We start from the raw sequence: 22,736 nt of genomic DNA on the forward strand, positions 1-22,736 counted from the left end.
CACTGGATGTTTTTCTCTTTTTCGGACCATTCTCTGCAAACCCTAGAGATGGTTGTGCGTGAAAATCCCAGTAGATCAGCAGTAGCTCGGTTTGAACTGCAGGAGATTGTCTTGACCATGTCTACATGCCTAAATGCACTGAGTTGCCACCATGTGATTGGCTGATTAGAAATTAAGTGTTAACGAGCAGTTGGACAGGTGTACCTAATAAAGTGGCTGGTGAGTGTATATCRTATAAGAGTGATGAGCAGCATTCAGGGCTGTAAGAAACAAAACCTAAATTAAAAAGTCATTCTTGCTTTTCTACATTTAAGCATTTTTATTATCAAAGCCCATCTTGTCCTTTCACATGCAGCTACTGAACAAACTGTCATGCATTCCCTAAGATCAATAGAGGAAGATGTCAGCACATTGAGCAGTTAAACACATTTTTATTACTCAGGCACAATAATCCCATGCATAATTAGTCATTTGTGTCCTCTGAGAAATGCGACGCAGATGGAGGAGTAGTGATGAATTCATAAATGTGCTGAAACGCTGCCAGTTTGTGGTTAAAAGAGAAAAAAAGAGCAAGTGAGGGGGAGAGGGAATAATGTGGAGTAGAAGGGTGGTGTTACCATGCCTGTTGGTGGTGGTCATCCCTGATGCAAGGAAATTAAAAAATAAAACAAGTCACATGAATACAAAGGAGGGCAGGACAGTAGGAGAACAAACAAGGACAGATTAGCCTTGAAGATGGTTTAGTTACCTCGAATAGTGACAACAAATAAAACTCCAGACATGCTTTTGTACTGAGGCTGCGCTTCTTTTACCTCCTCACCTTTTTTAGTCATATAGTTCATGCTGTTCGCTACAGCAGTGCTCTTCTCCTTCGTGTCTAAAGTCGAGAAACGAGCATAATCATCTATGAAGTGGTTGTCTGGGAGAAGGAGAAAAATAGGTATTAATAATGAGRAAATCAAAGGTGTTATCTCTAAGTTCACATAAATCTAACAAAGAAATAAATACAAAAAAATCTGACTTCCAACTTTTGTATAATTACATAATATTTAACCAACTAGCAACACATTTAGCAAACTAAATTAGTTTTTCTTGTGTAATAGCTATAACTTCATACTATGTTTATTGCCATTTTACCTAGAAACATTAAAACATTCCTGAAATGAATGCATATGTTTGCTGCCTTTTATCTTACATTGAAAAATGATGGAGTTGTAGCCGTTTAGGTCAAACCTTGACAAAAGTTATGCGCACATTCTCACACCCACTGTAAAGATGGGAATGACTCTCAGCTACYACCACATCAAATTTTAGCTAAGAATCTGTAAATCTGACCGATTTACAGTCATTTTAGAGTGGGTAATGTTAATTAACTATGATGGCCATCTTGAAAGGGACTGACTCCAAAACTGAATCAGCTGTAGACAGACATCTAATGATTACTGGCTGAAAGTTTTCCAAAAAATCCATCCAGTGGTTCATGAKATATTTTGCTAACAGACAAATGAAGTTGACTCAAATAGTTAATGGTAAAGTTCTGAGCAAAGCTCTCACACAACAAGTAGGTCTGTGACTGATTTTCAGCTACAACCACACCACAGCACAATATCTGTATAATTTACTGAGTTGAAGCGAAGCCATTTTGTGTGTGTGTGTGTGTGTGTGTATTTTTGTGTATTTGTGGTTTCTAAGGTAAGTTGGCAGTGGCAGCCATCTTGAATTGGATTGGCTCCAAAGGTTAATCAGTTGTAGATGTACTTTTAATGATTCTTTTCTGCTAGTTTTGTTCAAATTTATCCAGTAGATCATGAGATAATTTGCTAACAGACACTCACACTAAAGAGGTGGGTGATTACAAAGTTCATAAACACTTATTCGACTTGTAGCTAAGCTCACTTTCATAAAAGTAACTCCAAAATAAAAAAGCTGCTACTGTTTAGGAGCTAATTTCTAAATAAATATGGAATCATGTCATTTAAAAGAAAAAATAAAACTGAACTTTTAAATCTTCATAATTAAATATCAATGAGGAGCTCAAAGAGTCCATCAAAAATAAAAATTTCTATGAAGACATTCTTTCATTTATTCCTCAAAACGATGACGAGTTGATCTTCATCCTGCTCGCACTTGTTAAGACAAACCGCTGCGGTTCTGACTAATACCCTGTCTCTGTACTCACGAGTGCTGGACAGGTCCAGGTAGGTCCTGCTGGTGGACAGCACTCTGGGGTTGAGCCGAGGAACAACGTTGGGCTGATTCATGATGAAGTCCACCACGTCGTGATCTGTAGCCAGCTCGCCCTGCAAGCCAGGTGAGCAAATAAATTTGAGGATTTGGAAATCTTAAGCCAGGGAGGACATTCTTCACTGTCACTGCAGCGCTGACAGTGATGCAGTGTGTCGTTTTCTGCAGGCTGTAAGTCACAGCTTAAAAAATAAATAAGTCATCTTGAACGCTAATGGCTGTTCCATCACAAATACTGAAGTTCTCCTTTTAAAAGTTTAGATTTAACATGAATAAATATAAGTCCACGATGACTAACACTGGGTTGATCTGTATATCTGTTGTTGAAATTAATTAAAACACGTCTCAACATGCCCTAAATGTCTAAGAAACCCTTTGAAAGAAGCATGTGGCTCACGTGAGAGTTGGGATAGGATTAAAAAAGGAAATATAACAGATGGCACGCGCTCAGACAGCATGCCAAAGAGAACATTTATTTTACAACCACAATCAAAGTGGACAAATAGGGTTTTTCATTAGCTTGACTTTATGGCTTTTTCTTTTGAGAGATTTTCACTTTTTTTAATTAATATAGTTTTCATTAGAAGCTTCAGGGAAAAAAAGAGGCTGATTGTTTTAAAAGTACATCCTCAAAGTCACAAATTAAAGATCATTATCAAGTCTTTCTTGATGGTTTGAATAAAAAATATATAGATTTAGTTTGCTGGCTGAATAAAGTGAAAAGTTTTTAGCAATTATTTAGTTGATTGTCTTTTTATTTTAAATCAACAACAATAAAAACACAGAAGCTATTCATCTATCTTTTAGCTTGAAAAAGCCACCTCTTCCAGCCCTTCAGGGGACTCCAAGTTGTTCCCAGGCCAGTCGAGAGACATACGGTTCTTCTGCAAGACACCTCGGTCCGGTACTCTAGATGACTTAATACTTTGTGCTGCAAAGTGAAGTAGCAACAGAGGGGAGATGTGTGTGTGTGTGTGTGTGTGTGTGTGTGTGTGTGTGTGTGTATGGTAACTGACCAGGTAGACAGCTCTCTGGTAGAAGGAGGTGGTCTCCAGGATTTTTTGCATTGTGACCGTTTCCAGTTCGTCTGGATCCAGCTGTTCCCGCTGGTAAGGGATGCCGTTGTACATGACCGCGGGCAGCGAGCCCACTCCTGTTTGCTCGTAGTACGCCCGCCCTTCCTGAGAGAGGAAACAGAACWTTTTTTTTCTTTTTGGTTTTGAAATATGGATGTTTGTTCAGCGATAACCAGAAAAAAGTTATAATCAGAGAAAATGTTATTTTGATTTAAAAGTAAAAGGAAATCGGCACACCAACCATATCCTTGCATGTCAAAGTTTTAAGCAAAGATCAGATGTAATCTGTTAGTATGTGTTGTGGTTGACTCTCAGCTACCTCCGAACTAAACTTCAGCTTARTATTTGTAAATTTGACTTAGTTTTAGCCAATTTTTTATTTTGCTTTATTTTTGCTAAGGTTGCTTAACTGTTGCAGCCATCTTGAATTGGGCTAACTTCAGTAGTTAATCAGGTTTATATCCAATTATTACTTTGAGAGTATTTTACTTCATTGAGTTAAAGTTAGCAGAACTGTRTCAGTGCTCAGGTGGATTTACCTTCCTGTTGGTGTCATAGCTCGAGTCGGCGCCAAGAACACTGCTGACTTCCACGTAGGGAAATCTCTTCTCCAGCACTTTAACAACATCCGCTACACTCAGCCGTCCACCAATGGCCACGCGATTAAACATCTAGCCAAACACAATGAGAAGGAATGAGCAAAACRAGGTTCAATAAGAATTTAAGTTGAGCTGCTTCATTAAAGAGTTTGTGACATGAATATTCTTCAAATACATAAAGTCAAAGAAAACATCTTTATATTTAAGAAAGTTGGAATAATGCACACAATTTTATCCATTTTGTCACACATCTGGCATATTTTCCTTTGAACTTGGCTCAGCCAAAGAGAAACAGGAAGTGACATCAAAGGGGAACTCTTTAACAAAGAAAACTCTCTGGTCTTTGTTTATTGAAACAGTAATATTTGAACTCAGACTTTTCTTAATCTTTCTCTGATTGTGACTCAAAATAATCTTAAGAAACATCAGATTCTTCTCTACAGTCTGTTATTAGCTGTAGAAGTAATCCTCTGTTCACATTCAGACATTCCCCTTTTGACATCACTTCCTGTTACCTCACATGCCAATATCACAACAACTGCTCATCTCAGCGACATTAAAATTCTTTTGCAATATTTTGTCAGTGTCGTCTTTCAAATAATGATTTCATATGTATTACAAAAATTTGACGTCACAGGCACTTTAATTTTAAGTTTTTTTTTTAATGGACTCACAGAGATGACGGCTTCAAACGCGCTGTGGCTGTCCACCTCGTCTCTGATGTAGTTGTACGCCCGGACAAGTGCCACACCTGCATCCTGCATGCCGTCCACGTCGTCTTCGTCCGACACCACGAACACCATCCCGATCCTCCACCACAAAGAGAGCCCAGTCAAATCAGGTACCAGGGTTCACCAGCAACCCCAAAAAAACTGACCATCCGCAGCTGTGCTGCATGCAGCATCGGTTCAGGATCAGGTGCAGCTTTCACAGCAGCACAAACCAACCTGAGAGGGATGCTGTTGTCATAAAACATCTCTGCCACACTCAGCAGCTCAGCAGTATTCTCCTGCGTTGGATCCAGCATGATCACCTGCAGAAGAGCACGTGCTGATATCTCCACACAGTGAAACTAATCTAAACAGACTCGTTTGAAGTTGATGACCCACCAGGTTGTGGAAGTTCTTGCGGATCTGCCTAATGACTCCGGGGAAGGTTGGCCTGAGCAGCTCCTGCACATTGTAGGGCCAGGAGCTGTACTTGTGGTCCGTCTCCAAGTTGTTTATCCACTAAAATGAGAAAAGAAACGGCCAAATAAGAAAAGGCTGAGCAGATGAGGGCTGGTGACTTTAAAATGGCGACATCACTTTTTACAGTTCACCAGTTTGTTATTCAGGGTGTGACGAGACGCTGAGACAAAGTTCTTACGCAAATGGCTGAGTTGCGGATGTCGACTGCGTAGTCAGARTCAGAGGGCTGGACGTTGAGCTTCAGGATGTCGTGTATGTAGGGCGTCTCGACGAGCAGCGAACGCAGACCCTCCATTACCCTCGCCTCACTGCGCAGCACGTCCAACACACTGAACACAGCAACAACACAGGACCGAGTCAGTGTCGGTGCATCTACTACAGCTGTGATGGAATGGCTCAACCTGACAAGTAACATCTAATTATCTAAGAGAAATTCAATTAGCTTCATTAATTATTAACTTAATGTTATAGAAAAGGAAACAAAAATGCTAAATTTATAGCGTTTGAGTCTTAAATAGGAGAGTTGTTTGCTTTTCAGGGACACTTATATGATATAACTTTAACATCTTGTCTTGGATTGTTGTATTAAAAAGTAAAATAATTGTTCTGCCTATTAAAAAAAAAACAGCAAAAATTCTACGTCATCTTATTAAAAGTTGTATTGGTGCCTTTTCATTTTAATTTCTTCTTTACCAACACTTGACATTTTTATTGGAAAGTCCACTCTAATATTCACTAATAATAAAATAGGGTTAAAGGTAAAAATAATTTGCTGGAGAAATATGTAAATGTATGAATTGTTCAAGGAGTTAAACTTTTGTTATTTTTCTGTTTTTTACAAACTAAAGATTATTTTTTGATTGAATTAATTTATTTGAGAAAAAGGAGCAGAAATCATAAGATTTTTCTTCTTCTACCTTTCATTTAATTTAGGATTTGTATTTTTGTTTGTTGAATTTATGTTGTTGTTTTTAAAGAAATGAATAAACTAACTGAATGAATTTTTGTGGGTTTTTTAAGGTCAATTGGCTGGAACAGGCATCTTGAATTGTGTTCAAAAATTAATCAGTTGCAGATGGGTATTTCATGGACACTGTGTGCACCTGAAGACGTCCTGCGTGTCCAGATCTATATGCAGCCCGTTGATAAAAAGGGCCGACTCCCCCGGCTGCAACCCCAGCGTTCCTTTGAAAAACTACAAAGAGAGAGAGAGAGAGAGAGAGAGAGAGAGAGAGAGAGAGAGAGAGAGAAATGTCAAAATGACTAAACGGCCCGTTCCCATCAAACACCGGAGCTTCTCATGCAATATTAGCCGAGCAGATCACTCTGCAGCATGCAGCATCAAAACCTCTCTGTGCGATGGATGCACTGWAAAACAAGAAAACTGCTCAGCTCAAAGCTCTAACGAGGCGGGTTGACAGCTCCCAACGAGTGCTGACAGCTATGTTCAAAGTCGGTCTGTTTAGTGCAATCAAACCCTACACCAAACAAATCTAATTATTAGAAAAATAAAAAGTGTGTGTGCGTGAAACTGTGTGTGTGTGTGTGTGTGTAGAGGCAAAAGAGGGCTTGATGTCATTCTGGTGCAGTCAAATCTCATTACAGAAAGACAAAGACATCAGATTAATCATACTCCAGACACTGCAATTACAACAAGACATGATTAACACAAATGTTGTTCATCCCACTTAACTATGTGTGTGTGCGTTATGTGTGTGAGGTGCTGTGCGTGGGAGAAAGAAGTACTGGTGTCCAAACGGCTTCAATCAATAATCATTTCTTGCCGCAGGACTCTGCGTCTGCTGAATGAATCACAGATTAATTAGGACGTCTGTCTGCGCAACCCCACCACTAACCCAAGCCCCTGTCCTCTGCTCAGCGAGATGATGCGAGAACAGCGCCAGGAGGCGGGAGGAGGCAGGCAGAGGAGGTGGAGGAGTGAGAACACACTGACAAGAAAAGGGAGTGATCACCTACTCTGTTATTAGCATGGCAAAGCTGAGCTCGTTGTCGGAAACGGAACACTTTCGAAGTCAGATGTTGTTTACAATTTATCACACAATAGGTGACAAGAACAAAGAATAACAGGAGGAGCGGTTCTCATTTTGAGATATTTCCCCGTAGACTGAAGCCAGGAGGCAGAGGAGCTGCGGCTGCATGCAGTATTGTTATCTGCTGCCTTTTATTGAWTTACACGGGTGCACAATCAAAACCAAATTATTCCTGACCACCCGACAACCCAGTCAGCAAGTCAGAGTAAGAAAAGTCAGGATCAGAAAATGAAAAGATCAGGGGAATTGTAAACAAGTTTTCCTTTAGAGCAAATTTGTTAAATTAAAAAAAAAGATAAAATTAAGTCAAAATTAAAAAAGAAGTGTTTTGTAACTTAATTTTATATTGTAATTTTTATGTTAATTGCACACTTTAAATTTATGATTCAATGCRACAAAATAAAGAAATTTAAAAGGTGAAAGATGGTAATAATTCTGAGATGTTGGCTTTGAGTAACTGACTCTCTGAGCAATTTAGTTGAATAGCCCTTTATTAATTTCTCAAAATAAGCTACTTTAAAGCCAGTACTGACCATAAACTGCATCTCTCATAATGCACGTCRATTATGCATAAGAAAGTGGGAGAGTTCAGAATTTAAGACAGCAGCTACTTACAACAATGAKTAAAACTCTTACTTTTACTASTGTTTCTRTGTTATTCCACATTTAGTCAGTCGTATGTAGTGCTTTTCAGTGTTAATAAGCAGATGTGTTAAAACACTGTTTCTATGCAGAAAACACCACATAGAGCTGAGCTATTGTTAGTTGTGCTCAGCTGTAGTAATGTGATGAGAAATGTGACGTTTCATGTTTAGTCAAAGTTAATTAGAGCTGGCCCTTTGAGGGCCTCCATAATGCTCATGTGGCCCTCTGTAAAAATGCTTTAGCACACTTACAAGCTGAGCAAAAATAAATAAAGACAGATTAAACTTAAAAGGTGCCTCTGTTTAGAGAGATGTACTGTATGTTMCACCTTAGGTTTCTTTTACATTAAATTACATTTAGTTTAGTWAATTCTGAGACAGCATGTGTGTTGTTATAAGCCACTGAGTAGTGACAGTGTATGTGTTAAACTTTGTCTGATTGTGAATATAGTAATATAAATGCTCAGCATTCCTTGAAGGGATGCAGATCAATCGCCGCCRTTTATGCCAGAGTTTTAGACCAAGATCGTTTCAYGTTGAGATGTTTTGGTCAAACCTTATAAATGAAGTTCTTCTGTGTATCTCTTGCAAAATTTTGCAACATGTGTTTACTCTCAATATGTGTTGAAGTACTAAAGTCTGTAAAACTGACTGAGTTGCAGCAATGTTTGTGTTTGCTGAGGTCGAGATTCCGTAAAAATCCACCCTGTGGTTCAGGAGATATTTTGCTAACAAAAAGACAAAGTCAATCAACATTCATGACATAAATTATTGGCAACTTGTTTTACTGAAATGTAAAAACAAGTAGAAGAAGTGACTACACGAATGAATGCAGATATAAGTTACACATGTCTACCTTTTGGTTCTCGCTGATCTCTTTGCGGATTTCAGAGTTGACCACTGTTTTTGTGATGGATCTGTGAGGGAAATATGAAACAGACCAAACTTTGAAGACTTGTCAACTTTTATACTAACTCAAAACTTTTTTACTGCAGCTGCTGTTTGTGTGTGCGAGTGTGTACGTGTGGTGTATAGTTCACCTTTACCTAGCTTTGGTGGGGAAGTTCTGACTGAGGTCTTTCATGACATTGAGGGCATCGACAGTGGGAGCGGCAAGAATGCGAGCTGCTGTCTGGAAACTTAAATCTACAAGAAATGAAATGAAATAAGTGTGGGTGGAAGTAGGGAAGGTAGGCAAAGAGGGCAAAGCGGTACAGAGATGGTGAGCGGACAAGAGAGAAGACGAGAACAGGAAACACACAAGAGGATACAATGCAGAAGAAATATATATATATTTATTTATGAAAGCAGTGCRAGGGTTTATATGTACATCGCTTTTCTACTTAAAATGCCTTGAGAAAAAATGCTGCCAAAATTACACAACCAGTTTTTAACTTTAACAAACCTGGAAGCATTTGAAGCTTTCCAAATGATATCTGTGGTTAAAAACTCCCTGCAGTCAAATTAAATTGTTTTTTTAGCCAATTCTCTGCTCAGCCCTTCTCTTTAAACGTTCTCTAAACCAGTCATTTTCCTTTTTAGTGGATTAACAACTCAGGGACTGAACATGTGTAATTGGAACTAACCTAAGAATGACTGAAATTTTTAAAGCAGTACAAAGAGAAAAGAAATGATGCTGCAGTAATTAGTGCTGCAGTCTTGTAATTGTGAGGCTGCAGGTTCGAGCACAGGTTGTGTGAGGAAGGGCATCCGACGTGAAAACATTAGCTTTTTGTTGAGGGGATGATCTGAAAGAATWTCCTCAGAATACTGCAGTAATTAAGTCAAAAAGAGCAATTCTCTAAAATAAGTATGTGTGGGTGGATGATGCTGTCATCTACCTGCTGCAGCTGCTCACTCACACCTGGATGGTGTGATTGTTTTTGATTTCTCCAGCACTTTCAGCACCATCCAGCCTGAGTGGCAAGCTGCTCAGGATGGGTGTCGACATTTTTATTCCTACAAACACGACACTCGGCTCTACTTGCAATTAAAGCACGATCGTTCTTTCTCTTGTAAAACACTGACTCTTTCACTGAGATAAAAGCTTGAGTGGATTAAAACTTTTTAAGTTTCAATAAAAATAAAAGTGAAGCTATTATTTTTTGTTTCAGTGCAAACTGCAGCAATTCTACTACAAATYGGTTAGCTTGTAGTCATTTATTTTATCTCAGTTGTACCAAGGTCCAGACTGTCCACAGAGGTGATCAGGTCTTTAGTTGTCCAGAGGAGAAATGATCAGGGGCCTCATGTACAAAGACTTGCGTGTTTTCTTACTGAAGCGTGGCGTACAGTCAAATCCAGAAAACGGCGTACAAATCCAGATGTATCAAACCATGTGACACCGGAATCCACACACATTTCTTTTGTACATCACAATTAACGTGGAACTGAGCGCAGGTAAGACACCTCCTCTGATACGCCTTCATTAACATATGTTAAACAGATGCAAATTACTTCCTGAATGTGTGAAGGACATGTTTGTGTGATCCCTGCACGATCAGAAATGATTTCTAGTAAGAATAGGAGTAACATACAGGGGTTAAACAATGAAACTTAAACAGCTGGTTTTAGACCATAACATCCCTTTCAGACAGCTTCCTCTTGCGTCCACAGTTAATCCTGTTGGACGTGGTTGGTCCTTCTTGGTGGTATGCTGACATACATTACCCTGGATACGCCTGGATTGGCCACCAGGCTGGTCCAATTTAGCCATGAAACATCCCCCACTAAAACGACAGGTGTTTCAGTTTCATTGTCCAACCCCTGTATGCTTGTCACGCAAAGAACGCGAGTGTGTGTGTGTGTATATGTGAAGCTGCTGTGGTGCGCAAAGTGTGCATCTATCCATTCTGAGCCAGGAAATATTAACTTTGCGCAGGAGTTTATTACCATAATTACTGTAAACACAGAGGAACTCAGATGTTTGGTAGAACATAGATTTGTTTATTTTGTTATTTCATAGCTGATATGAAGAAACGAGTCTCTGCGTCTCAGTGGAGAGTTTTCATGGCGTGATGTGATGTTGGAGAGTTAGAATCAAATGGATGAGACCGTTCCATTGGGCATGACTCGGCTTTGGGTGGACTGGACTGGCACAGTCCCKATCGGTCTGCCAGCTCCCTCTGGAAAGCCYCTTTGGAACCCCAGTTCCATTGCTGCTGCTGCACGGGCGGYGCACAGCTCCTCGCTGTGTCGCTCCAGAGCGCAGCAGTGCCAAACTGAAAAAGGATTATTCCTGAAAATGGCTGATGAGCCACTCGTCATCATGGATCAGAGAATTATATCTGTTTATAAATAAACGCTCTGTGTTACACTATTTATTATATCCTCCAGTAAGGCTGAATCCATTCCTGGTAAGTGTATTTTTGGCACAACTTTGCGCGTCCTTTATCTAACTGCGTCCATGTGGATGTAATAATTAATCACGTGGATGTAATAATTGTTAATCATGTGGATGTAATAACTGTTAATCATGTGTGTCTGCTGTGAACAATTATCATTTTCACATCATGAACAGTTTCTCAGAATCACCTCGAAGTGTCGCCAATGGAACCAAAACCAAAGAAACGTGYGTACGCCAGCCCTGGAGTTGGCGTGGGGCTGCACACATTTCCACCTTCATTTCAGATTTGATACATCAGGAGTTTTGTGTGGGAAATGGCGTACGCAAGGTTTTTGTGCGTACGCACTGTTGATACATGAGGCCCAGGCTGGTCCACAAACATGATTAGGTCATTCGTTGTCCCGAGGTTCTGTTGAGATGATCAGGTGCTTAGTTGTCCCGAGGTTTATGCTGGTCTACAAATGTGATCAGGTCATTCATTGTCCTGAAGTTCTACAGAGGTCATCAGGTGTTTAGTTGACCCAAGGTCCAGGCTGGTCCATAGAGGTGATCAGGTCTTTGGTTGTCCTGAGGTCCAGGCTGGTCCACAGAGGTGATCAGGTCTTTAGTTGTCCCGAGGTCCAGGCTGGTCCACAGAGGTGATCAGGTGAAGAGAGTTGCAATGCGCATCTCGCTAAAACAAAAGCGTCCTCCAAAATCTGAAGCGGTCTTAGGGTAACGTTTAGGAYGGAACAATGTCCCAGCGGTTCTTCATTTATCTGGAGAAGAACTTTTCTGTAGGTTTTATCGGCACATGATGGGCTGGACAAGACGTGAAGACCACTTCCTGTCTGAATCGCATCACAAACAGCAGCGACACACTGCAAACTCCTGAACAATCAGAAGCTGGGAGTTGATCCAACATGTTGTGTGTGCAGAATCAGATATTCTTTCAGAAAAAATGAAACAGCGTTGTCCGTTGTTTGATAAAGCAMCGTAAACAGGAGGGGTTGGAGGTTCSTTCCATRACAAAAGTAAATAACRAGCTATTCAGTTGGCAAGTGTGCACAAATGGTTGCTGTTTGTAGGGTTTATGTTTTCTATGGCATATTTAATGTAAAATTCAATTTTAAAACTTTAATTTTACAAAAGGGTAACTTTATTAATGTGAGATTCTATGATTTAAACATAAAGAAAAAAATTTTTCTTGGTAAATACTGTTTTAAAAAACTAGCACTTACTCACTGTCTTTTAATCCAGCATGGTTTAACTGACATTTTTACATTAAATTAACAGTTTTATGTTACGTTTTACATCTTAATCGTTTTTATATTAGTTATGTCAGCACTTTAGCCGACGGCCGTTGCTTTTTAAATGAGCTATATAAATAAATTAGATTTTATTTGAACAGCAGATTGGACTGGAGAACCAACACTGATGTTGTGTACAAGACGCTGTTGGAGATCCTCTAGCAGTGTTGGGGGGTGGGGGGTGTCATCTACCATCCTATTCTCTGCTGGGGGAGCAACATTAGTGTCATGGATGCTAGCGGACTCCAAGAACTTATGTAAAAAGCTGGTAAAATCATTTTGTTAGACGTGTGAGTCAGTGAGGGACAGGAGGTCACTGAACAAACTGCTCTGCATCGTCGACAATCTGTCCCATCCTCTTCATGACACACTAAAGACACCAAAGCTCCTTTTCCAACAGACTCACTCAGCTCTGCTGCCACAGAAAATGCTACAGGAAATCATTCCTGCCATTTGCAATATACTTTATAGCAGCTCATCTCTGTCTAACTGTGTAAACAGTTTTTTATATTTTATATATATGCTATAAAATTCTAAATTGAGGTGAAGTGACTGGAATTAATTTACAAGTTGAAATAAACATCCAGGCAAATTGTTGTGCAAAATGTCTAAAATGAAAATCAGAAGAGCCTAAACTTTAAAATAACTTGAAGAAAAAAGTCACTACTATTTGTCTAACTGCTGTTGAAATTCAAGCATTTGGATGTCTTTTCACTGCAACAATGGGACAAAAATTGCTTTTAAAGTACATTAGTATTTAAAAAATACATAAAGACTGTGTTTTAATCAAAATTAAAYTACAGCATTACAGCACATGATTAAAAAGACTAGAGTGTACATATAAACTGAATTAATTTGTAGTAAATGTAAACATCCTTTTTAGAGTCTACATGTAGGAAGGCTCTGTGCATTTGCAGCAGTGGTTTCCAAGAAAAGAAAGAATGCAGTGAGGATTATTTCAATGCAGTGAGCATCTCTGTAATGGTGTTGTAGCCTGTGATTATTAGCCCCTGGAGGTCTTCCGCTCTTTGTAAACAGGCTGAGCTAATGAGCCCCAGTGGGCTAGAAGATAAAGACAGGCGCCTGCATGTCAGTCTGACAGCCGAGCTCGGCGCCCTCATCCCCTCACATCTTTTATTCGCCACAATCAAAGCAGCTCCGCGCTCACATCCTGAACGCGCCTGATGACAGAAGACTTTCTATGCATGTAAGGCTTTTATAAAAGTTTATATGCTAACAGCTTTAGTCTGTGTGTGGTAAAAAATATATATACACACAATTCAAAGCACCTATAGTTCGGTCCGTAAAGAGGTTTGGCTATGGAATTACTAACTCGGGCTGATATTTCTGTTATCAAAAAGGCTGAACCACGAGAGTATGCAGACCGACAGTTGAGTAATTAATTTGACACACATCCAGCGTCATCAGGGCCACATAAGAAACTCAAACTCTGATCCGAACTGGCAGCCAGCCCTTGCAGATCATTTATCTTCTTTGACAGTAACAAATTCCTCATGAAAATACTGAAATATGAAGACTTCGACTCAAGACTGAACTGGAATCTATAAAGACTCACACAAGTATGCCACAAATTGTGCATCGCGCCGCAATAAAAGTACTATATTTTATTCTATGTGCTAAAATACATACATAAAATACTGGGACAGAAGCTCGGTACACTTCTGGCTGAACTCATTTACAGATTTTGAACTACAGAGGTATATAAACGCACCAACTGGCTCCACTGATATTAAGACAGATGGTTCATCTAATCTCATTCCAAGTATGCCTTCACGTTTCCAACTGCTTTCCAAGGACAACTTCCCACATAGAGTAAAATCGATCTGTCACACGTGGTTAGTTTCCTGAAAAAATCCCATCAATCATTTGAAACTGCAAATACAATATATGAGAAACAGATTTATGCCTTTTTAAATGATTTCTCCTATGATTTAACTAATAACTGTAGAAATATCTGATAGATTTACTTAATTACTGCATGCAAACAGACAATTAAAAGAGAGCTAATCAACCTATATTGGAGTGGTAGTGTCAGAGAGCTGTCCTCAACACAAAGTGCTAACAGATCTCAGTATCACATCATCATGCACAATGTTTGACTGAAACGGTTACAACTTTGTTTCTTCTCAGCATTTAAAAGAACTTTACTTTGAAACTCTGCCATGGAAGGCAGCATTATCATTATTATTTGGGTCAATTTAGAAGATGAAAAAAACTGATTCCCTAAAAAGGTGACATGAATATAAACTGTAGGCTGACACAGCTTCACCGTTTATATTTGCTAACCTGTTAATATGCCTCCTCTGTCACTTTTGTTTGTTTTGGTCAGCTGCATTATTATTTTTAATACCACAAACAAATGCTTCCTGTCTTAGTCTGTTTGTATTCAGAAGGAGGAAAACAGATAATCCGCTGATGGCCAAATGAAGAAAACATGATTTGGAGGGAGGCCCACCTTGCATTTGCCAGACTTTTAGAGGTGCCATTTCATTGGTGCTTTCTACCAAATGCTTCCTCAGCTCCTTTAACTGTTCCTTCAGCTCTGGGTAGATGGTCCTGGTGAGAAACAGAGACAGAGAGAGAGAGAGAAATACAGCTGCTAAAAGACTAAACTGCTAATTAAAAGAGAGAGGCTGAATTCACAGATTGATTTAGTTATTTTCAGGTTAGTTGAGCAGAGATATGGTCAGTGCTTCAGGGGAATTAAGTTTGGAAAACAAAAGCGAAGCAAAGGAAAGGGAAAAAAAGGCTTGGCTGAGATGAGTGTGCTTGGTGCAGCTCCTGGAACTGAACCAAGCTTTGAAATTTTATCACGGCCTAACACAGAGACACTCACTTGAGTTTGCCAAAAAGGAATCCCTGGACCTCATCCACCGGATCGTTCTCGCCAATCACTGTAGCGTTCACCTCCTCTCCTGAAACAAGAATCAATTTAACTCCATCTTCATGTCAGGACTCCTGTGGGATTAGGCCAGCGTGGGCATGTGTGTTTTCACAAAATATATTCCTGAGAGGAAGAGAGAGGGAGAGAGAAAGTGCACAACCTTGGACTTGTGTGTCATCCTTTGCCTTGTACTCCTGGTTTTTGATGGCCAGCTCTACTCCGTACCCCGACAGAAACACTTTCTTTTCACTTGGTTTCTGGAGGAAAAGAGGGAATCATTGAAGAAACTACAGCAGAGAGATGATGTCTGTATACCTAATGAAAGCTCATCTGCACTGATGACATTTTTCATATTGTTCTGATAGGCTACATCAACTGCCCTAAAGCCCTTTCACCTGTTTACAAAACTAATGATGATCACCAGCCGTCCACTGACCCTGGACAACAACAACTGGCCCTAAATCCTTGGAAACAAAGAGTAAGAGCTGCAGTCTTTTGAGATGGGCATAAAGACTTCACATCCATTAGGCAGATGGCGAGAATAATAATCAAAGGGAGAAATAAATAGATCAGCTGTATTTGCATGTATGGAAAGAAGAAATCCAACTTAAACTTGGCACGAGAAACTGAAGAAACACTTTTCATCCCAGGTGTAAACGAGAAGCCTACTTAAACTGCAGGAGTTTTTACAGAGAAGGATAACTGAGAGAATGAGAGCTCCCAAATCATTATTTTACCATATGTTCCTAAATATGGACATCTGGCATGATCTCTTGTTGCAGTAAAAAGTAAATGGATCTACTTTTGTACAGTGCTTTAACTGAACGATTCAGAGTGATTTCTTTTACATGACAAGCTGCTTTTCACCAATCATGAACACATTCATGCTGCACTTTTAACTTTTTACAGTCTTTTTTTAGTTATGAAGTCCTTTTTATGTCAAATATGCCAACAATCCACTGCATCGAAGCTAAACGGAGCCGAGGACTGTCACTGATTTGTCTGCAGATTTCACGAATTCAAGGACCCTCCACGTTTCCACTTCAAAAAGTCTAGACTGTCATGGATTTAAATTGATCAATTATCTCTTTTGATGTATGAGGACAAATGTTTTCTTTAAATTAAACAAAACACTAGACACAATCGATGCACCGCAATGAAAAACAACAAAATATTTATGCTTGTTTTCGTGACTAATTTATGACCTCAAATAAATGCTTCATCTCTATTTCAAGAAATAAAGTTAATTTTCTAACACGGTTTTTAATTAAATAACAGAAAAACCTGAAAATCCTTTAGGGCTAAACTTGTTKGTGTCAAACATGGACAAGTGTATTTTAGCACTCATGGGCAACCTAAGGCCCGTGGGCAAAAAGTGGCCCTTAGGCCATTTCAATCTGGTCTTTGAAATCTTTTACAAAAACAAAACAACTCAAAATAAAATAATGAAAAGGATTTTACTAATGGCTCATGAAAATGGAGAATTAAAAAAGACTCTATACTGTTTAGCAGTTTATACAAAAAAGTGATTTTTTTAAATTAAAACAGATCTAAACACTCCTATGCCAAGATTTTAAGGTCAATGATCGTGCTTATAAACATTTCTTCTTGAAGGATGATGTTTAAATTAACTCTCACATGTTGGTTCACAGGAACTACAGTATTTAATTTGATAAGTGTATTAAGAAACAATAATTGCTCTAAAATAAACCTTGATATTTTTGCGTGCAAGAATATTAATCAGTTTACAAAAATGCAACAAAAACAACGCCGTCAAGCAAAATATCACTTCTTTGCAGATGATGTGATGATGTGTCTGACAGATGTAGGCAGCAAACTGCGCTCGTCTTTTACTTCAAATTAGGGTCCTTTAATTCAATTACAAACTCAAAAAGGACTGCTTGAAAAATTGTTGTCCACCTGTAATATAGCACCTTTTTACCCTAATTTAACAAAATGTTTCAGAAGTTAACTTAAACTATGATTATGTAGATCTTGTACTACATACTAAAATAAAAAAACCTCATTATATGATTAATTTACATCAGTAAGGTTTGTATCTTTTAGAAAATCTAATAAGGACTAAAGTCTGGAAAAAGCAAAGCTTCCATGAGCTGTTACTCATTAGACCCAAAACCAAATCCCATACTCTTTAAGAAGCACATGACTCCTGGGTATCAAACCACAAACCTTCAAATCACAAAGACTTTCACTGCCTTGCTTCAGTTAAAAATCATCCTCTTCTACTGCTACTGAAAGTCAAGGCTGAGTTTTTAAATTCTAAATTCATAAATCCTCCCGGCTTTGAGTGCCCAAACACTGAAACTGTATTCCTGAGCAGTAGTTAACATGATGCTTTGACCATTTCAGATTGACTGTGAATACACCAGCAGCTAAACAACTGCCTGACTTGTGGTTGCTTTTATTGTTTAGCACATGCTTATTTAATTTAGTTAATTCCTCGTGTGGCATTTGTGACAGCCAGCATTGTGTCAGCAATGACTGCAGGGAAGTGTAATTGTACTTTTTGAGTTATTGTTATAATAGTCATGGCGTGCAGGGTCTATGTTTGCGTCAGTTAAAGTCCTGTGCACGGTGCAGCAGGATGTGGGAGAAGAGCCGCTGCAGCCCACCCACACAGGCTCCGGCGGGGAGATTTTTTTCTTTGAACTGTGAAAAAGCAGAAGTGTTTTACAGACAGATGCCTAAGGTTTAGATACCTAACACCTCGGTTTTACCACAGACTTAGATAGCAGGTTTTGGTCAGTTCGTGGGAGAAACAGAATAAAACTGAATCAGTTTGCCCATCTCCAGTTTAGATACACTACTATAAGTAATACTGAACTGACGTCATGTTTATGTGACAAACTTACAGCCAGGTAATGTCGAAGCACATAAGTTGCTGAGCCTTCGCTGGCTCTGGATGTTAAGACTTGATGAAACCTCTGGAAATCTGCTTTACCGAGCTCAGCATAGAGAATGACCACAGGTGCATCTGGATTTGACCCTTGGTATCTGTGATCACCTTTGAAAAGGTACGGCTTTGGTCTGGAAGAGAGACAGCAACATCACTTAGATTACTTTACTGAAGCATAGAAACTGTATTTTACTCATCTTTCACCTTTCTGCTGCAGTTTTCAACAAGGTTCCTAAACCTTCCACATCACACGTCTTCACTCCATGGATGCTGAGGAAAGCTGAGCAGCCAGGAGGGGGAGGCTCAGTGGAAGCTATCTACAAATACAAGCAAGATCAGCAACATGACCCCTTCAACGTGCAAAAAGAAATGTTCAAATCAAACTCTGGGTCATAGTCCAGTTACCTGCTGGAAGGAGTACACCGTGGCAGAGTAGGCTCTCAGWGACAGAGCAAGCTTCAGCATGTTCAACTGGACGGAGCTGAGCAAGGCGCTGGCTTTCTTCACGATCAGCTCGTAGTAGGCCTGATCTGTGTCTGTGGGAGAACAGAAACACTGAAGATGAAAAGAAAACACCGTGACATCTGACTTATCCGAACAACAAATCGCATCGRGTTGTCGCAGTTGTGTGACGAAAATTGTGCCATCTTGTCAGCTTCGAGACTTCCACCTATAATTGTTACAACCTTTATGACAATTATAGACCTCAAAAACAAAGCAAAAACAAACTGTAAGTGCACATTCAATGCACGTGTACTTGCAATTCTGGCATTGTTGCACACATTTTATATCTGATTTTTTTTTGTTGTAAATTTTTGTAATTTGTCATCTTTGAGTATATTTATTTGTTTTGTCTATATTTTTGGATAGACCGGGACCTTGGGTACAGAATTTCGTTCCACTACATGTATGTGTGTTGCGAATGACAATAAAACTTCCTTGAATTCTTGAACCTGCCGGCTGAACTTTTCACCTGCCTTCGCCTGGTCAGAAGTTCATGAGTGTCTGTACTCACTTCCAGAATCCGACTGTTGTACCCGGAAACAGACATTCATAAAGATAGTCAAATGTCCAAAGACGTTGTGAGCGAATGAGTCTCTGTGACACAAACTGTGGAGCTTTAACCAGGATAGATTTATGGAAAAATAACGTCAAGTATCAAGAGTTTTTTTTTTTCTGGAGTGTAGACTCCAGCAGGAAGGAACCCCATGCAGTGRCGTATCCTGCAGCAGGAGGGGTTTTCCCAGGAGCTTGGTGTCGAACAACCATGTGACCGACCGTGTGTCGTCCAGTCGGCTGCCGATCAACCATACTGAGTGCTTAAGGCTTCAATCCTGAGGGCTGTCTGGAGACTTTAAAGTTTTCTGCCTAATTCTTTTATATCTCAACTAGGGATGCACCGATATGAAAATTTAAGCCGATATCGATATCCGATTAATTATTGCTATTATGGTCGATAACAGATATTTACCGATATTACACAAACACACAGATTATGTTATACATATACGCATGTAAGACCTGATTTTGTAATAACAGCGCATTATGTAATAAAATCAGGCTTCAAAATGTAATAAACTCGTGCTAAAACCACATTATGTATTAATTGACACAAAATGTAATAAGTCTTCAATGCATTAYGTAATAACGTTAWTRCATTTTGYKGCAATTGTTCCAAAATGTGGTGGTGTAATAATTTGGTGCATTATGTAATAAACAATCAAAAACCAGTATTTCTGTTCACCCTAATCAATATACTTGTAATAACTGTCATGTTGCAAATACTACATAATTAAATCTTTATAACTTTGGTCAATAAACACCAAACTTCTCATATTTTATTTGCATTTTCAGTCAAATTCTTGTTTATATGGATGTACAGAGCAATCTCATGGATTTTTTTTTTCATGTTTTATGGAATCTTTCAAAAACAGTTTCTAATTTATTCCACATGTCAGAGCCTGTAGGACGTTAAAAACAATTATTAACATCAAATATCCACTTCCAACCCTATCTGTTGCTAGAAACAAGTTCTTCAACCCTCATTTCCTTCTGATACAGAAGCCGACAGTCCGCCTGCACCGTGCCCCCCTCCCCTCCGTGGCTGATGGTCCACCTGCACCCCCAACCCACCCTGGGTTTTTTACAAAAATTACGTATTTTTAAGGCTCATTATACAAGTAAACGTCTAAATGGGTTGACAAATATGTACAAYTAACTTTTAGATATATTTTTAGAGTTGTCTACAAAGTGGAATAATTTCTGTAACAGGGATCAGGACAGTAAATCTGAAAATGCAAATAAATAATGAGAAGTTTGGTGTTTATTGACCAAAGTTATAAAGATTTAATTATGTAGTATTTGCAACATGACAGTTATTACAAGTATATTGATTAGGATGAACAGAAWTACTGGTTTTTGATTGTTTATTACATAATGCACCAAATTATAACAACACCACATTTTGTAATAATTTCCGCAAAATGTAATAACGTTATTACATAATGCGYTGAAGACTTTTATTACATTCTGTGTCATKTATTACATAATGCAGTTTTGGTGCGAGTTTATTACATTTTKAAGCCTGATTTTATTACATTATTACATAATGTGTTGTTATTACAAAATGAGGTCTTACGTACGCACAAACACACTTGGGTCTTTTCGTGATCCTGTAAATAAAAGACCAGACCTCTGACATGGCTCCCTACTTCATTTATAACTGGCTACGCAGCGTCACTAACACTATCATGATCAAACAGATGCTGCTCAACCAACAATCTCCCCTCCCAAAACAGAAGCACAAAGCTAAAAGGTGGGAAATCAATATCGGACGTTAATATCGGCCCAGTTTTACAAATCAGACCGATACCRATATTCTAAAAATGACCAATATCAGCCAATACTGATATGAATGCCGATATATCGTGCATCCCTAATCTCAACTGAAACTAAAGACGTAACATATTTAAACACCTGGCATATCTTGAAAGAATGTATATTGCCGGTCGCATTTTATGCTCAAGCTTTAAACTAAGGATCTTATACTGCTACAAATCAAGTCATGGGTCATCTAGTGTGATATCGCAAGATCTTGTGTGATTACTACTCAGATTATGTTGTTAATGACTCCCAGCTACTCCTACTAYAGACATTTTTGTGGTAGCTATGGTGAATTAGCGGTGGCAGCCATCTTGAATTAGGTTGTCTCCAGAATGTATTGAGAAATAAATATACATCCGATGAATATTTCTTAAGAGTTTCAATAAAATCTGTCCAGATATTTTGCCAACGATACAAAAAAACAAAAAACAAACCTAAAACACAGCAAAGTCAGTGAGCAATTAAAAAAAACCACTTGAGAGAATCATAGTACAGCTGTTATTGTGGCTAATCTGTATTTTTCTCAATTATAATGATTAGTACAGTTTAAAAATGGTGATACTACATGTGCACCTCTCTAAATACAAATGGTAACAAGGGGTAAAGGGATATCTCCCTCTTAATTATAATCAAATCCCTTCTTATGTGTCTGTAACAGGAGCTGGGGTCTATCTCTAGTTAACACAGAACAGTAAGTAAAATTTGCAGCTCCACCATATTGTATTATTACYTGAACAAGTACTTAACCAAACACTGACATGAACCTGCAGTTATTGCCAAAACAAAGCAAAGCAAATTCAGCTGCTCTCAGCACAGAAAATAAAAGTGACATCTGGTCTTATATGATTGCAGCAGTTTTAAATTACCATCATGCTCTCCTTCTATGTTTTGATTGGCTTCAACAAAGTCCCAAAACTTCTCTTGGCTCTCCTCAGCCAGGAACTCACTTAGGAAAAAAAAAAGAAATGTGATAAATTAGACAATTTCATCAGCTCACAATGAAATAAACAAACAGCTTAAGAAATTTTCCATCTGCTTGCAGGAGTCAGACAACAACATGCAAGGAATAAAACATTTAGAGCTGCTACACAGCTGTTTAAACACAGTTCCACCAGAGGACTGAGCTGCAAAAATATTGATTTACTTATTATGTGAAGTTTCCAAACCGTAATGACAAATTTAATTGAGTGCAAATGATGTTACAGTTCAGCAGTGTCACACCTGGCCTCCAGCAGCAGAGGAGTATCAGCCCATTTGGTTGTAAGAGTGGTGGTGATCGCCTTCGAATCAGCTCCTCCAGAGACAGCGGACAGCAGCGAGAGCAGCAGAGCACACAGAAACCACATCTTCACACCTACACCAGAGGGAGCAGACATTAACGTTAAAACCAGTAAGATCAAGGAATTTGAAATCTTACAGGTAGTGAGTAAAAAAAGGCAAGTGTGGAGATGATGTGTTAAAAAGGTCCATGATTAGTTGAAACAGACTTTATTTGATAAACATTTATTTTAACTGTAAATTAAAGACTGTAAAAATACTGTGGGATGTTTAGTTTTTATAATTTTTAAAATATATTTTAACATGGACAGAGC

At 38.8% G+C, this 22,736-nt stretch overlaps 1 protein-coding gene across 4 annotated transcripts in view; it reads right to left on the reverse strand.

Moving 5' to 3' along the window:
• Positions 1–22,736, reverse strand: part of uggt1 (UDP-glucose glycoprotein glucosyltransferase 1) — a 44,483-nt gene that overhangs the window by 16,556 nt on the left and 5,191 nt on the right. For 3 of the 4 annotated variants that reach the window (XM_014009772.1, XM_014009773.1, XM_014009770.1), the window contains exons 2-21: positions 22,366–22,498; positions 22,011–22,090; positions 18,667–18,797; positions 18,466–18,578; positions 18,218–18,392; positions 15,505–15,601; positions 15,297–15,375; positions 14,916–15,016; positions 8,851–8,950; positions 8,661–8,721; positions 6,213–6,304; positions 5,288–5,438; positions 5,029–5,148; positions 4,867–4,952; positions 4,594–4,729; positions 3,860–3,991; positions 3,261–3,425; positions 2,180–2,300; positions 821–919; positions 618–641 (exon numbers count right to left, since the gene is read on the reverse strand). In XM_014009772.1, coding sequence (XP_013865226.1) covers positions 618–641; positions 821–919; positions 2,180–2,300; positions 3,261–3,425; positions 3,860–3,991; positions 4,594–4,729; positions 4,867–4,952; positions 5,029–5,148; positions 5,288–5,438; positions 6,213–6,304; positions 8,661–8,721; positions 8,851–8,950; positions 14,916–15,016; positions 15,297–15,375; positions 15,505–15,601; positions 18,218–18,392; positions 18,466–18,578; positions 18,667–18,797; positions 22,011–22,090; positions 22,366–22,490 — 2,188 coding nt within the window. In that variant the 5' untranslated portion in view covers positions 22,491–22,498. The remainder of the gene's footprint in view (positions 1–617; positions 642–820; positions 920–2,179; positions 2,301–3,260; positions 3,426–3,859; positions 3,992–4,593; positions 4,730–4,866; positions 4,953–5,028; positions 5,149–5,287; positions 5,439–6,212; positions 6,305–8,660; positions 8,722–8,850; positions 8,951–14,915; positions 15,017–15,296; positions 15,376–15,504; positions 15,602–18,217; positions 18,393–18,465; positions 18,579–18,666; positions 18,798–22,010; positions 22,091–22,365; positions 22,499–22,736) is intronic. The other variant, XM_014009771.1, reaches the window with a different exon arrangement.

Source organism: Austrofundulus limnaeus, unplaced genomic scaffold, assembly GCF_001266775.1.
Source record: "Austrofundulus limnaeus strain Quisiro unplaced genomic scaffold, Austrofundulus_limnaeus-1.0 Scaffold61, whole genome shotgun sequence".
NCBI lineage: Eukaryota > Metazoa > Chordata > Actinopteri > Cyprinodontiformes > Rivulidae > Austrofundulus > Austrofundulus limnaeus.